The sequence below is a fragment of the Sparus aurata genome, chromosome 13 (assembly GCF_900880675.1).
Source record: "Sparus aurata chromosome 13, fSpaAur1.1, whole genome shotgun sequence".
NCBI lineage: Eukaryota > Metazoa > Chordata > Actinopteri > Spariformes > Sparidae > Sparus > Sparus aurata.
This window is the reverse complement of record NC_044199.1, coordinates 8,171,491-8,188,470: the sequence shown is the minus strand read 5'-3', so window position 1 is coordinate 8,188,470 and position 16,980 is coordinate 8,171,491. Positions and strand designations below refer to the sequence as shown.

The window sequence follows — 16,980 nt, the reverse complement described above, 5'->3', positions numbered from 1 at the left end:
TCACTTTTAGTCCTGAGCTCCAAAAAAACCCGGATCCAATGCTTCCCATAATGCAACTTGATACATATACATGAACGATAACCCTGATGACATCATCAGGGGGGGGCATTTTTTTTCTCATCCTGAAAAAAATAGTGTCACTTTTTAACGTGGCCTCTTGTTCTTCCTCCCTCCGCCCGACAGGAGGCACTGCTGTCAAACGTCGAGTGTTTGCGTTCCTTCACACACATTAAAAAAAAAACATGACAGGATGCATCTTTATTCAAAACTTTATTAGATTTTTGTACGTTTCTATAATAAAGAGATCAAGAGCTGATATGCACAGATGAGAGGTTGAAAATGGAGACATCATTTGAGAGCGAACCAGAGCATTACAGCTGTATATTCGTGTGCAAAGAGCAGCAGTGGAGTACGATGAGTCTATACGCTCTGCAGGGTCTGACCGAGTACAGGGGCTCCAGTCCACTCGAGGCTCCTCTCTGGATGTTCCCCATTCACCCTGCATCCCATTACCACAACTCTCTGATCCAGGACCTGAATCCTCTACGGTTATATTGCTCACAGACCTGAACCGTCGCAGTCACGCAAAGCTGCAGTATGACAAACACACCGTCACCTCTGTTGTGATTTGCATAGAGTTGCTTGTCATCATAAGGCCCGCGCTGACGCGACGTCGACGTCACCCAAACGCCTGTTTCACATTGATTCAGAAAGACTGACATTCAAACAAATCACATTCTTTTTTTCCCCAACACAAAACCCACTCTTCATTAGTTGAAACTGAATTATTGCAATCAAATTATTTGAGCGTATGATCCTGCAAAACACCGCCGTCGTGTTTTCAAAGTCACAGCAACAGACCAGAAGTGGAGACCTGATTTCTCGAGGGTGGATTTTCTCTTTTAAGGCAAACAAGAATATGGCATACACACATATGACAAATGCATATTACCCATAATACATCTTGCACCTTGTGTACCTGTGATATCTTTTCAAAGATCCCATGCAATGAAGTCATCACAGCTTTTTCATCAATTAGGCTTCTCTGTCCTTATTATACTTTTTTTTTTCATTACTAATACTTTTAGACTATAATTCAACATCTTGGGAAATATGTTTATTTTCTTTGTTGCTGACAGATAGATGAGAAGGATAACCAACAGTTGACCAATTCTTACATACTGCACCTTTAGCATGAGACTGACTTGCTTTCGGAGCCAGCCTCAAGTGGCCATTTGATGAACAGCATTTTCCCATATCAGTCCTCGAGGTTGCGGCTTGCTACCAACACCTTTTACTGCGAACTAATGAACACATTATATCTTGTTTAATTCCTTGAGAGTTGTCACCGCTGTGCAATTGTTATTAAACCAGCAGAGACTCCAGAATGTCAGATATAATGCGTAAATTATTGAGCTTTAGAGGTGCAGGTGGGCGGATTTTCTTTCAATTGCACAGAACAAGGATTGCAAGTCTTTATGCAAGGCTAAGCTAACAAGCTAATGGCTGCTCCTTCACATATATCGGACAGATGTGAGAGTGGTATCAATCTCATCATCTAACCTTTGGCAAGAAAGCAAATAAGTGGATTTCCCAAAATGACAAACAATTTCTACAAGATTGATATCTTGCGCTGTTCCACTACTTCACATTGTTACATCATTACATGAGACCCTTAAAGAATCACCTGGCTGCTTCCTCACGCGGGCTGTTTGGTTTTCTTCTCATCTCACTCGGGTGATCAATGTGACAAACCGACACTGGTTTGGATTATACATACAACAAAAATATACGTCTTGCCCAACACACCCCCATTTATTATATTGCTTCAAGCCAGTGACTAAAGGACTGGAGTCTTCAAATGTGGAGGCACATTATTATTAACGTAACAGTGAGTTTCAGAAACAGCCGGACATTCACACGTTAGCATTACAGTACGATCAGTCAACACCTGTTGCGACTTGGGAGGTACGTTTTATATCTGACCTGACACAGTGTTATCCACACATCTGTCCCACTCTCCAGAGGTATTTTTCTATTTTTAAAGCCAGACATTCAGTGTCTTAGACGTGAAACAGATGTGTGTTGTAATACAGTTGATACAGATACATTCATCCCCTGATGTGATGCTCGGCTGGAGTCATCCCCGTTTGGCACAGTCACTGGGCTCCACTGAGAGCATCACTTATTTCCTGCTTGAACAGAGTTACGCTTGAACTACAGCCCCTCTACTCAGCCCGTCCAGATACCATGATCAGTTGAACCATGAATCTATGGGTTGTGTACTGTATGCATGGGCGGGACCACCAGGTTTATCTTTGTCACTGCAGGGCTGCAGGTAAAGATTCTTCATAGCAAAGAGGAAGAACACTGACTGAATGTGTTTCTCAGGAAAATCGCGCCGTTCCCATGAAGAGGCAGACACTAAGCAGTGTGGATATGTTGAGTCTGATCCAGGCATACAGTATCCGGGGCAACATCACCAAATAGTGCTAAGCCTTAGCCAGGGTTAGCACGATGAAATTAGCATGGCATAGAATGGGATTTACAGCCAACCTCAGAGCTGACGCTACTAGCGTTAGTATATTAGAACATGTTTTTTTTATTATTCCAAAAAAAGTATGTATTTCTGTTTTCTAGCATTGTGTCTAAAATCTGGCCCATGTTGCACATGCTTAAAATGCATTGGTTATTTGTCTTAAAAGCAGCATCATCAGAGGGTCATTCATTTTCTAAAGGGGTGGGGGGGATTGTTTTCAGGGGATTGTCTATCATTCCAGCTCAGAAGCTTGTTGTATTATTACTGTTTGCTGAGTTTTATCGTCTGTTCTGCAGTATGTAGTTGTCCTCGCTGGCAGAGGAGCGTAGAAGCACTAACAGGCACCTGTGTTTTTATATCAAGCAAAGATGGGTAGAGGGTGACGAGCCGGGCTGAATCCCACAGTGTTCTGTCGATACCGTCAGTACGGAAGCCTTGAGAGGCCGGTCAGAAGTACAAATTCAGGTGATCCATTTTTTTTAACGTCAGGTCTAAATTGTTTTCTCCTGTGTTATGTCTTAAAAACAGACAAAAAAGAAAAACGATTTGCCAGGAAAGTGCCAAAAAGTTTTTCGATGTTCATGTTCATATTTCTCAGTGTTGGTTGCTGTAATACTTATTTTGGCCTAAAGACGGTGAAGTGCACCACTGCACTGCAGACGAGATTTCTGAGGAGACAAGTATGGGTAATACTTCCGGTGCGCGGCGGAAGAACGTACTTTTTTTGTGCCCATTCATAAAATCAGATCAAATTTAGAGAATGGATAACCAGAATGTTTTTTTCCCGCCTCTCAGGGCTTCCATGCATCTGTGTCAGTAATACGTTAATCACCTATTGTTTCCAAATGGTTTGAATAAGTCCGACAACAAACTCTAGGTGTCGAATGTAAGTAGCTTCACATCTATCAGTAGATTTGTGGGACTGGACTGCTGTTGTATCCTGACTTGACTACGTCTACTCTGAGGGACTCAGCCCGGCTGTAGCTACATTGCATTATTCCCTGTCTCGAGCACTTAAATAAAAAAAGTTATTTTTGTTCTAACTTTAGATGAAAAACAGTCAAAGTTTCAAATGTGCATCTGCTCTGGCTGCGGCCGCAGACAGTTACTCGTATAACATGGCTTTACAAAGCACTTTAAACAGTGCACAATGTTGCAGAAGTGATATACAGCTGTTTCGATTCAACCCGCGCACACAGTTTGATCAACTGCCCACACAAGAATTCACACAAGCATCCGCATAAATTCATAATGTGTGCACTTGATTTGTTTTCTATCTAATGAGTTTAAAAAGACAAACCATCCACCAGAGACACTTAGCTTACTGTTCAGACATGAGTAGCGCCCCCTCTGTCCACATGGCGGTCTTTCTTTAAATGCATTAATGTACCTTCTCCTGTGCACCAAGGAGTATTTGAAGCATCATCTATGTATGGATGAAGAACTTAAACAGAATTGGAGAAAACGATGCTGGAGGACAGGTTGAAATTCAGTGGAGTTGTTCAGTAATTATGAATCGGATGACGACCTCGCCGCCACCTATCCATCTGTTCCATCTGCTACCTAGAACACTATCTGATGTTTCATCCTAACCTTTGGTCTACATTGGAGCAGCACTCTCTCCCTCTCTCTTTCTCCTCGATGTGAATGATTGTCTGCAGGTGTGACGGAGTCAGGCAAGCGCCGCCAGCTGCACCTCATCACCGTGACAAAGACGTCCTCAAAAACTCCGCTCAGCCATCTTCTCCACCCTGCCAAGCATGCCCACGTTCAAGATGTTCTGCTATTCGACGTTCTGCCAGCGACTAACCTTGTTGTATGTTTTTCCTCCTCCCAGTCCTGCCTCCCCTGACTCTGGCACCGCCTCATCCTCCTCACCTGTCGAGCCTGCTGCTTGTTCACTATACATGCCGCTCTGCCTGGGAAACCACCTTCAGTCAAGCGACCCCGCAACCCTCCCTGGATCCGTTTCTCTCCGCCCCCATCATCTCCCAGTTTTGCAATAAAAGGAACTGAACTGATCATGTGGCTCCCTGGCGGCATCTGCATCATCATCACCGTCGTGTTCAAATCATACAGAGCCAGTTGATTTAAACCTCACAGGTGCCGTCTTCCACCCTGTCGTACAACCTGTACTTTCCACCCCTACTGTGGCTCGATATTCAGGCTCTGTGAACCATCAGCCCATCTCCATGACGTCAAAGTGCACACTAGGCTTCCTTGTCAAACCACACAGATATGGCTCCCCTAAACACACACACACACACACAAAACAAACAAAAATGACAGAAAATATGTTTACAGGTAATTGTGATGGGCTGTACGGAAAACCTGGTGGGAGGTGGGAAGTAAATATATACGTGAAATAAGTGCTAATCGTAAATAAATCAAGCTAAAGTGTCTCCGGCACGTCAAATTACACGTTAGACGTTAGCTAACCGTGTGCACACTTTAAATGACAGTTTAGTTGTATATCATCTGCAGTTACTACTCATGCACACGTGGCATCGCTGAGTCCACGTGTGTTTGTGTGTGTGTTTTCCCTTTAAAGGCCACAGCCAGGCAGAGCTTTAAGATCCCAACTCGATTATAATGAACTTGCATGTGCGCAAAACACATGTGCATATATACAAATATATGCAAAGTAGGTACAGAAATGTGAGTACTCATAAGGTTATATATACATGCGCTTTCTCATTTCTTTTTTGGTGTCGGTTTTGAATCAGCTTTGGATCCTGAGAGGCCATTTTCTGTGTTATCGATCCCTGATGAGGTTACAAGGCACTCCTTACTGCAGGGGGGGAAGAAAAACAGAAGAAGTTAAAGTTAAATCGTGGCAGCTCGAAGAACTTGCTTCGTTTCAGCAGTTCGAGGCGGTCACATTGCTGATATACACTCAGGTGGTCGTGGAAACTCACTTTTTCTCCTCAAGCTTGGCAAGAACAAAGAGAGTGAAGTTCTTGAGCAACATGAAGCCCATTAGCAATGCGATGCCTCCGCCCACACATGAGGCTATGATGGTGGCCAGCGTGTTGTCCACCACCCTCACTGCAGACAGCAACAACAAACAAAAAGGATGACGATGATGGAAACATACAAACAGTTACAGCAGACGTCAGAGAAAAACAGACATTTATATATCATGTCAGAGAGCCCTGGCTGCATTTTGAGCTGTTTAAAAAAGCCTTTTTATTGAGACAAGTTGGTCGCTGGACAGCAGGTTAGAGTCTGGCCACAGCTGCAGCCATCTCCTCAGAGCCTGACACACTGGAATATTGATTTAAAATATACGAAAAACAATAGGGAGCTCATAATTTGTGATATTTGTTCCTTTTGCTTGTACTTTCCCAGAACTGTTTTAGTGATACGTGGTGAATCGTCTTTATTCCCTTGTCAGCATGGTTGAGTTAGCTTACTTTGAAATATATTTTCTGAATAAAATTTACACGGCAATTTTTGTTATCAGACTGAACCCATTAGATTACAAAAAATAGATTTCTTTTGAATTTCTCCTTAGTGTTGTAAAAAGTATCCAAAAGTCAGGCTTTTGGATATGCAGCCTTTTCCTTAATATCTTTTATTTTAAACTGATTAAATAAATTAACTTTAAAGGGACAGTGTGTAATATATATGTAAGTATTCAGCGCCATCTAGCTGTGAGGTTCTACATTGCAACACTCCTTTGCTCACCCCTCCCGTTCTGAAGACGTTGGAGACGTTCCGGAAGCTACGGTGGCCCTGACGGACAAGAAACTCATTTTCAAAATATGGACTCTTTCCCGACAGCGTCGAGTATTTCTACTGATTCAAGTAATGAGGTAAAGATGTAGTTAGTTATTAAGGCTATAAAACTAAAGGGTTATAACTAAAAAGCTCCCTGTCAGTTCCGCAGTCAAGCTGGCTCTGAGCGAAAAACGCGTTTAGCCTTACTACGTAGTACCACGTGGTGCTTTGTGTCCCTCTCGGCAGTCCATAGTTTTTTTTAAAACCGGAAAGACATGGCGGCCTCCATAGAGCTTGCCCGTGCTATGTATATTCAGATAAGTAATTCTTTGCTCTGGAGGATAAGTCAGATTGTTGGCAGAGGTAATTGTACACCAATGAGGACTTACTTATGAACGAAGACGTTGATTTGAGTAAATAAATTACTTAAATCGTTACACACTGTCCCTTTAAAATGCGCCACCTTGGCTCTGATACAGCAAGTAGCTAACAACTAAAGTTATCAAAGAAATGTAGTCAGTAAAAGTACAATATTTTGCTTCCAAAATATAGCGGAGTAGAAGTAGAAAGTCACAGAGAGTAAATAAATACTCAAGTAAAGTGCAAGTTTCTTATACTAAAAAAACGGACGCAGCCACAAGCTTTTCATGAATATATTTTTTTCTCTTCAAAGGGACTGTGCAGAGGTTCTGGAGATGAGGCACTCAAGTACGTGCATAAAGTCAGAAAGAAATCCAGTCCAGCAGCATGAAACAACTTGAACGCATCGTCCACAGGCTTGTATACGTAACAGAGAGAGAGAGAGAGACGGGGAAGGTCTCACTTTTCATGTCACGCAACAATCTGTTCACATGTGATAAAAAAAAGTGATTCACACATGTAAAGTGATACAAATTGTAACACAGAGCCCCTTTAAACATCTCAGAATATTCTCAGTGTAAATATGCATTTTGCTTATTCAGCATCTACAGTTAGTGTACAGTACTGGCACAAACTACAGGTGCACTGCATTCTGTTTAAAAATAAAATCAGTTAACATCTTTCCTCCTTGTTAGAAACAGCACTGAAGATTTTAACAGTGATGAAGAATAACTCATTTAACTACCGTATGTTTAAAAACTAGAAAATGAGGATGGAGACTAACTAATCATGAAAATAATTATTTAATTCATCTTTTACTGTCACCCCAGGATTTATTTTCCCTCTGCAGGATTATTGTTTTGCTTGTGCAAGGGGATTTTTTTTTTTTTCCCAGCAGACTTTGCATTTCTTCAGCGGGACTGTCTGTGTATACGTGGCCTGATTTATTTCATCTTCAACATAGAAATGAATGCATGTTCTAGTTTATTTTCACTCCGGTATGCACATTATGGGGGCATGAAGTGGGCCCCGATGAGCTGTCCCACATTTGTGATTGGCCAATTTACAGTATGTCAGGGTGTATAGTTATCTATAGTGATGGGTTTTCCACACAATTGGGCTCATTTGAGTTACAGAGAGGGGCGGAAGAGTTATTCATAGATATGACTAATAGGTTAATTTAGGATCATCTGGGCAAGTTTTTTTAAAACGTTGTCTGCATATACAACAAAACTATCATAGAAATACCATTTTGCCCCCATCTAGTTGTCTCGTAAAAGGACAATAAACACAAAACCAGACCCCTCCCTCACAGACTTCGACCACTCACACTCGTCCACCACAATGAGGTGGAAGACGGCACTGTGGTTCTTGCCCTTCTCTTTGGGGTTGCGTCCGAAACAAGTGTAGTAGCCATCGTCCTCGAAGGTGATGTTCCACAGCAAGATGGAGATGTTGTTGTGATCGTTTTTCCCCACAAACTCCACCCGCTCCCGATATATATTCACGACTGGCACCACCCCCTCTGACGATATCACTGAGTCACACACCTGATTGGGACCAACGAGTAATCAGTCATCAATCAATCATCCAAAAGGACCACTTACTAGTTCCCAGAACGTGACTGTTCTAGTTTAAGGCTCTAACCTTCTGCATGGTGCCGTTGTCATTGAACTGCCAGCTGAAGTAGAGGTTCTTGATGCCGATGCAGCTGGCGTACGTGCAAGGCAACATTACTGTGCTGCCGTTCACCGCCTCCAGGAAGGGAATCTTCCCCACAGACATCTCAAGGGCCTGAGACGACCACAGGCCTGAGGAACAAAAACACAACGAGAATTAGTTTAACAGTGCAGCAGCAACAAAGTCAGCCTGCTTTAAGGCCACAGTTCAATATAGAGGAGAATTCGGATCAGTACAACTCTCTCACTCCCATATCAGTTTGTTAAATATATATCTACAGGTTAGCTTAGTTTAGCATTTAAAACAGCAAGCCTCTTTCAGACAGAAGCTAAAGTTCACTAACCAGCAAGTTTCTATTCCATTGCATTTTATCTTGTTTGTTTAATTTGTACAAAAAAAAAAAAAAAAAAAGAAAATGTACTTTTTACAGGTCACACAGACCGGACTAGTTGTTGGCTGGTAGCAGAGACTTCCCAAGGACATGGATGTAACAGCTCCTGGTCAAGAAATAGTCTTTCTTGTTGTCTTCAGACAGAGTTAGAGTTCCTAGTTTTCACGTTTGCAGCTTTTATGCTAAGCTAAACTGGGTGTCACCGTATTTTACAGACAGATATCTGAACCAATGAATCTGTACAACCCTCCGCAAGAAAGCAAGCAAGCACGCTCCCCAAATGTTCTTACAATTCAGTATCCAGATTCTTAAATAATAAAACATCATAACCCATGAGCCCAAACCATTAACCAATAAAGTAATATGAGCGTCATGGTTGAATAAATCTGGTAACCTTGAAAGTATTTAAGTTTTGTGCCGGGTGACTGATGACTACTGATTTCTTTCCTTCTGTGAGAGACTTTCTTCATAAGACTCTGACAATGCTCTACACAATATCAACAATCTGCACTTGAAATCAGTACAAACTAGAGCAGCACTCAGTAGAGCGCATACCTCTGCCGAGGCCCAACAGTCCCCTTCAGTACTCACTCTTCGATATCAGCCACATAAACATGCCTGATGCCACACACACACACACACAAACACAAAAAAAATAAAAATAAAATATTGCATCCATCCATTTATCCTGATAAACACCAAAAGTCAAAGGGGTCTGTTTTGGGCCGAGACCTTCCATCCAGGTGTCAGGCTAATACATTTTTTTTTTGTGTAATCCTGCTGTCAAACCAACCAACCAACAAGCAGATACGGGTGAAAACATAACCTCTGTGGTGGAGGTCACAAAAAAAAGTAAACAACGACAATGAGTACAAGTTCATGGATGGTGACAGCAAATCTGCCTCATTAAACCTCAGAAAGCTGGAATACGAGATTAAAAACACTTCAGTGTGGCACGAAATGCACGTGCTGCCTTGGTTCTGTACTTTGACTAATGTGTGGGAAAATGTTATATATAATTTATCTAATCAAATCCCCCAGATATAAAAAAGCTTTTAAACAATTTACCCTACATAGCAAACACACTCTCGTCACAGTAACTGTTGCTGCCATTAGCTTGTTAGCTCGTTAGCTCAGTTAGCGGTGCAGCTAGCAGTCCGGACTGAGCTTTGCCGTTGTTTACACCAACAGCACGTGAGCTTTGGACCCCCGTGAGGAGGTTTTCAGGCTGGCAGTAATACAGAACATTAAAACTGTTACTTTTGTAGATTCTAATTACAATGTTAGTTAACTCTTTGATTGTTTTATTTAAATTCCCACATATTAAGAGCACATTATTGCATATGTACATTATACGTCTGCTATTACTGCCACTTGACCGGTCCAACCCTCAGTAACATGACACCAGAAAGTCCTTGCTGTGACATTACTGTGAATAAGAGGATGAAATCTGCTCTGCCCATGTGAAACGTGTAACTCTACACCAGGGACCACAGTCGGACAGCATCGGGAAGTCGCGGTGACTCAATCTTACTTCCACCAATCGAAGCAGACGGGTCGGGGAAAACTGGCACATCTTTTTTATTATTGTTTTCCTCCTCCTCTTTTTTTCCAGACAGAGCAGGTAGTCGGCCTCCTCATCCGGCTTGTGAACAGACGTGTGTCAAGGTCACAGGTAGAAAAGAGAAAGGCAGATCAATGACAGGCTGTACCGTTGGCCTGTCCTCTTCCTCTTTAGCACCATTAAAGCGCCCGGTGCGTAATGCTTCCATCTAGTGTGTGAGGCGTAAACTGCATGCTCACGAGGTGCAGGACTAGGTGCACAGATGCAGAGGTTACAGAGAGAAAACATCACACCGACACATCTGCGTGTGATCCGCGGCTGCAGCTGCAGCTGCAACATTTTCGACACTTTCAGCGTTCGCTGTGATTTCTTTCCTCTGCTTTCACGGACAGAGCGTCACGCTTCGCTCGCAACATGGTCAAGGTCAACATCTGACATGCACCACTGCAGCAAACGGGGACTAAGACCAAACCGATAGGGCTTCACACAGCACAGGAGGGAGTACAGTATGTGGGGATGTTATTGATTCATCCTCTTCTCACTCTTGCTATCTCGCAAACTCACTCCCTCCAATCTTTTTTCCTCAGCTGGTCCAATGCAGCACAGTGAGCTTGCAGAAAAAAAGGTAATAGAAACAGTGAGGAGAGAGCAACAGCAGGAGGGGTCCTGTCTCATTCACAGTTTTAGTGTCACTCGGGGCCTTTTTCCGAACAAGGTTTAAAATATTTTTGCAATATAATATGTTTTCAATATTCCCCTTTTTATCCCCACGTCTCCTCATGACTTTGTTTTCCGTAAGACGACCCTGCAGCAGTTACCGAAGAACAACACAAGTGTAACATGATAAAGTCTGTGACGACATTCAAATACCACTCTCCCCTTAAATCTGTGTCTTTACCACCCTTCGTCTCTTTTCTGAATTTCTTATTCAGGTTTCTGATTACAGTTTTGTATTGAAAGATAAAGTTTCCAAATAAAAGTAGGACACTGATGCTCCAGTTTCTAGCCCATATATGTCAACTTCAGGACAATAATATACAGACGAATGCAAAATATGCTCTCCACGTCCCTTTTAAAGATGTAGTATATCCAAACCGCAAGACATATACATAGCCTGAGCCTCGAACTGAAATGCTAAACTCAATAATAATAATACTTTTACCAGTAAGATAAACGTGTTAGTGCGCTCTCAGTTCTGTAGGCCTGCTGCAATGTCTTGATACCCATCAGCCGACGTTAACACCCACACAGATGCAGTACATCTACAGTGAGCTAATAACGGCCGATGTATCCAGCAGATTTCTTTTTTTGGTTTTAAAACTGTGATTTTTGTACATTTTAGGTTTAGACAGGACAAGAATCAGTCTAATTCAAAGGGGTGAGAGGAGACACGCTGCAGAGCCGCTGCAGTTTCAATGGGTGGAATGTCGAGGAAACAACACAAGATGTCTCTTAAATGAGTGATTTGTAAGAAACAGCCAGAATTTGAAAGTAGCTTAAAAATGACAGGGCCCAGCAAAACTGCTTGCTGCTGCTCATTACACGCTTTGCTGTGGCTACGAGCAGATGTTAGCATGTAGCTCTGTGGAGCTAAGTGGCCCTGATGTGGCTGACAGGAGATACAGTCTGGAGGCCGTTTACAGCATCTCCAATCAGGACCTATGACTCCGCGGGTAAGAGGTAAGAGACCAGATGAGGAGTGAAGCAGCAGACGAGCGAGAGAGAGTCGGGCATGTAGAGCTGGAATAATTTCACATCTTACTCTGTGACTTGAGGATTTTATTTCAACCCAACCAGAGGTGATTGCGAAAAGACAAATCCCGGAGGGCTTTGGCAAGTTTGATTGGTTGATGTTGTGGTTCGATGAAGTGTGTTTTAGGATGAGTTAACAAGGCTATTCAGCTCGCCTTAGTTCAGTTAAAGAGAGAAACTAGATTTAAGGGGGTGCACTGTGGTATTTTTTTCTTCGGAAAGCAAAATAAGTGTAAAAATATCTCCTTTCTTGATGCTTTGTGAGTTAATTTTGTTTAATTCTTAGACTAAGTAGCGAACGTGACACTTTTATATCTCCCGGCTGAAACGACGGGGGTGATGAAGTGGGTGAAGTGATATCATAAGACAGAGGCTAGCTGATTAGCATCCTAACTTGGGTAGATATCTCTGTAACACAATACATAGACGACTGACAAATCGTCAACACTGTTTCTCTACATTATGTTTTATACCGGCCGTATCTTACAGAATGCAGAGACATTCAAAGATGCAAACCTCTTATAGTGCTCTCACAGTCACTATCTCACAGTTTCCATGAATACTTCAATACATCTCAGCCTGATTTCCCATCATTGCACATGTTTCCACAAAATGACCAGCCTGTGAAAATGTGGCTCACAGATGAACAGATGTAGTTTTGTGAGAAAGATCTTCATTGATTGATTTTTAATTTTTTTTTAAAGGTCCCAACAAACTAAAAAATTACCTCATGGCCCATTTAATCACCTCGTCAGCACTGTTGAGGTGGAGAGGATTAGGTACATATAATAAGTGATGCAGGGAACTAATTTGATACACAGAAATACGTAAAACACAATAAAACGACGACGCTGAGATTCTTTGCTGTAATATCGTTCATGCTGCACCTGCTCGTCTACCACGCAGGTTTGTTGTTGTGCGCACCCCGACATGTTTTCTTCTTCTTCAGTCTAAATAAAGACGACACCTGTGAGCAAGAGGCAGCCATTCTGCTCCTGAAAATAACAATATTAAAGTGTTTACCTGGCAACACAGCTCCACTCACAAATCCGTCCATGTGCGTAAATGCGAAGGGAGAGAGAGCGACCGTGAATATTTTAAAACTGATTCAGAAATAATTAATAATCAATGAACTTTACTAGGCTGTGAATGTTTGAGGGTAGTTTTGGAGCCCAAGTCTCCTGGAGGTTCAACTTTTTTAATACGCGCTTGCTGCACTACAGCTCCACTGGTGCGCGTATAGTGTAAAGTGTAAGCAATGAATGCAGGAACAATAGCGACAGCTTGTATCTGCTGTGTCTGAAAGAACGATGGCTGAAATTTCATTCTAATGGGAGGATTTTTCAGGGTGCATTTCTTTAATGAAGTTAAGGAGACACTCTGATGGAGATGTCTGTTCAGGCATACAGAATACATTATCCACACCTGATACACCACAACCCAGATGATAAGAGGCGGCCACCTCCGTCAGGCTCAGATCTGATTTTGGATTTACTGACAGCAATAACCACTGCAAAAGTGACCAATCCTTGAGAGCTGCAACGACTAATCAATATCAAATTAATCGCAACCTACTTTGATAATCGTTTAATCAGTTTTAAGGAAAGAAAAACCCTCAAATTTCCAGTGGGAATTTCCAGATTCCAGCCTCTGGACGTGTGAATATTTTCAGGTTTCTTTACTCCTCTATGACTCGGGTCGTCACCGTCACCGTGGGCTGATCGACATTTTTTTAGATCAAACAACTAGCCGATCAATCGAGAAAATAATCAGTGGATGAAATTAATGAAACAAAAGTCTGAGTGACCCTGCTGCTGTAATACTGCAGATACACATCTGGTCCTGCACGACACGCTGTGAATGACAGGGCCTCATTTAAAGTGCTTATAGTCTGACACAGCTTTTCCACCAGCACACGGGCCGCTCTATCTTGCTGACGCTTCCTTTCGTGGACATACAATCCTAATCCAAACCATTATGGATCCCACGTAACACCAGGCTGTTTAACTGTAGCAACAATTTTTTAAGACCTGGAAGCCAAAGACTTTATTCTAAACTACCACTTTTTTTGTTTCAAACAACGTTCATCGTTCCTTTCAGGCAGAACCAGCTGCACAGATTTGCTCATCTGATGAAACGCACACTAGTCTTGTCACCGAATGCAAAACCCTTCTTCTAAACAGACTGTACCAGCTACTTAAATGTAATTGCAGCACCTAGGTCAGCATCAGATGAAGGTCAATGACAGATCCTGAAAAAAGCCACGGCAACACGGCTCTGCGTCGCCACACAAAGACATGCTGATGTTGGCACAAGCTCAAGGAGGAACAGGGGGAACAAATGTGAAGTTTTTAAAAAAGAGAGATGGGTAGGAAGTGGTGCACATGGGCCAAAGGGAGATGACGTAAGGTGAAATATAGACGTTACCGAGCACTATGGTGAATATCAGGCCAGCGGCTGTGTGTGGAGGGCCCAGCCTCGGGGGGTCAACCCCAGCCCACTGGACCTCCATCGCGGCCAGATGTGCTCCAAAACAGATGCTGCCACAGGATCCAGCCCCGGCTCGGGATGGCTGGTATTAAAAATTCCTTTAGCGCAACTCGGCCTCTCTGCTACGCTGGATTAAATGCTGGCTGGACCCCCAAAACGAGGCACGTCCCAATGTTGCACCTCCAGCCAGCGGTCCCCGGGGGGTGGTGAGCCTGCCTGCCAGCACTGCCTGTGGACGAGACTGTAGGTTAGACAGAGGGCAGAGGACACACAGACGAGAAGGAGGGGAAAAGTGAAGCAACTGTAATATTAAAACAGGGACAGTGAGTTACTATAAAAGCAAAGGCAGTGCAGTAAAAAGTTACATCTTTGCACAGATTGCATATTTTTCTGCATATCCTCACACACACACACACACACACCCACACACACACACCATATCTCTCTGTCGGTTGCAGAGCTAAAGCTTAAAGGAAAACACACAACACGATGCTGAGCGCAGTTTCAAGTTTTTGTCATGCCTTACCTGCTTCTCTGCAGCTGCTGCTCACTCGCAGGCCGGCACAGCTGAGTCAGTGTGGACAGGACAGCGGCAGAGCGGCCAACGCTCACTGCGCACAGTCAGGGTTCACTCAAGGAGAATCCGCCAGCCAGCACTTTCACTGCAGAGAAAGCCACATTGCAGCGGCAGCCGGGATGAGAGACAATTAAGAGGGGAGAGGGGGGAGACAGACAGACAGACAGACAGGGACGCAGAGAGACAGATGGACGGGAGGAGAGGCTCTCATATCCTCCTCAGCAGAGCCCCCAGTGCAGCTTCTCCCTGCCCGTCCCTCTGGCTACCTCACAACTTTTTCCCCATCCCCTCCGTTTGGCTGCATGCCACCTCTCTCTCTCTCTCTCTCCCTCCCCCTCTCTCTCTCTCTCCCTCTCTCCCCTCCCTTACCTGCCGCCGTATCCCTCTTGTTCTCTTTCCTCTCCTCCATCAACCCCCCACATTCACTCCTCCTCCTCCTCCTCCTCCTCCTCCTCCTCCTCTCCCTGCTCCCCTCCCCTGCCCTCCCCTCAGCCTCCCTCCCCCCTCTCCTGACTCGGGGCGTGTATGCAGACTCAGGCACTTTTGTCAGAGTGTTTGTGAAGATCAGAGAAAAGTTCTGCAGTGCAGGTTGAGGAGGAGGAAGAGGAGGAGGAGGTTGTGTAATGCAGCCCCCCCGCCCCAACCCCCACCACCCCAGAGAAGGGGCCCAGACGCACGGTCCCATATCAGGATGCTCCATTCATAAAGAGACGCCTCCTGTCACTGATAACGTCACCGTCCGTCCAGGGATCAGGAATCACAAGTAAGGGAAGGGGGGGAGAAAAAAGTCTGTTGTTTTTTTTAACTGCAATGTGACTTTGGAAGCTTTTACCTTATTTCATTCCTTTACCTTTATTCCTGCCAGGAAGCACATTGCCCCCCAACACCCACGACCACCCGCGTCCTGTGCACGCGTGTCCCGTTCAATGCCTCAGAAGGTCAAACTATCTTGTGCACCACGAGGAGTTCATTACTCTCACCCGAGGCGGCGTGTGCAGTCATTTCTCACAACAGAACCCCACCCCCCCTCCCATCCCATAAATGTATTAACGCATCAGTCAAATCAATATCATGTGTCGGCACTATTCACCGCAGGAGGCGCATAGCTCGGTTTTCAGACTCGATTAGTCAATTCTGGATCCGACTAATGTTGCATTAAAGACCGCGTGCCTCTCAAACTCCCATCCGTTAAACAAAAAAAAAACACTGTTTCACGGAGGGTTACTGTAAACGGAAAGGGTGACTGCTCATTGGCAGAGAAAAGGTGGTTGGTAAGAGGTTAATTGGAGCACAGGGGAAGTGTGAGTGCTAACGAGGATGCATGCCACCGAGATCATGTGACAGGAGCGTGCCATCCGAGGAAAGGTACAGTGGCACAGGCAGAGGACAAGAGGACGGCTGCACATCCATATTGGACTTCACCTCCCTCCCTGCTTGTGTTTTTCTCTGCTTACAGAACTGTTTTGTTGTTTTTTTCTCATTTTCCAGGAGAGGAAAGGGTAAGGTGATGTTTGCAGCCTTACAGGACTGTGACTGAAATTGTACAAAAAAGACACATGCAGGTATGTGTTAAGTTTCTGCTGCACTTTACTTACTTGGGAAGTACTTAACACTGTGATCTATTATTAATGTAATGGGTTATTAAGTACATGTACAGCCTCTGCAGGAAGGCATGCTTTTCTTCAGGAGCTCATTTAAAGTTTATAGTGCCTGTCACGTGTAATATAACGTGAAGCTTGTCTAATTCGGATCTCTCTTGCAGTCAGTAAATATATACAGGCATTACACATTGCAATATTCAAATTTAAGTTGAGTGAACAAAGTTTACCCATCCTGCCTTTGATTAAACAGCCTGTTAGATAGATAGATAGATAGATAGATAGATAGATAGATAGATAGATAGA

The 16,980-nt window shown here is 43.7% G+C and overlaps 1 protein-coding gene across 1 annotated transcript; it reads right to left on the bottom strand.

Annotated features, from left to right (window-relative positions):
• Positions 1 to 253: 253 nt before the first annotated feature.
• Positions 254 to 15,425, bottom strand: scn4bb (sodium channel, voltage-gated, type IV, beta b). The gene is made up of 6 exons (XM_030439016.1): positions 15,026 to 15,425; positions 14,437 to 14,728; positions 8,270 to 8,433; positions 7,953 to 8,172; positions 5,458 to 5,587; positions 254 to 5,330 (listed from the first exon to the last, which is right to left on the bottom strand). Exons 2-6 carry the CDS (start codon positions 14,519 to 14,521, stop codon positions 5,234 to 5,236), a joined length of 696 nt encoding a protein of 231 aa, XP_030294876.1. The 5' UTR covers positions 14,522 to 14,728; positions 15,026 to 15,425; the 3' UTR covers positions 254 to 5,233.
• Positions 15,426 to 16,980: the final 1,555 nt, after the last annotated feature.

Excerpts from the sequence above, each read along its gene's own strand:
- scn4bb (XM_030439016.1), bottom strand. The coding sequence starts at position 14,521 with ATGGAGGTCCAGTGGGCTGGGGTTGACCCCCCGAGGCTGGGCCCTCCA. Across the intron at positions 5,588-7,952 it reads CCTCATTGTGGTGGACGAGT|TGAGGGTGGTGGACAACACG; the intron begins GTGAGTGGTCGA and ends TGCTGTCTGCAG. Across the intron at positions 5,331-5,457 it reads GCCAAGCTTGAGGAGAAAAA|TAAGGAGTGCCTTGTAACCT; the intron begins GTGAGTTTCCAC and ends CCCCCCCTGCAG.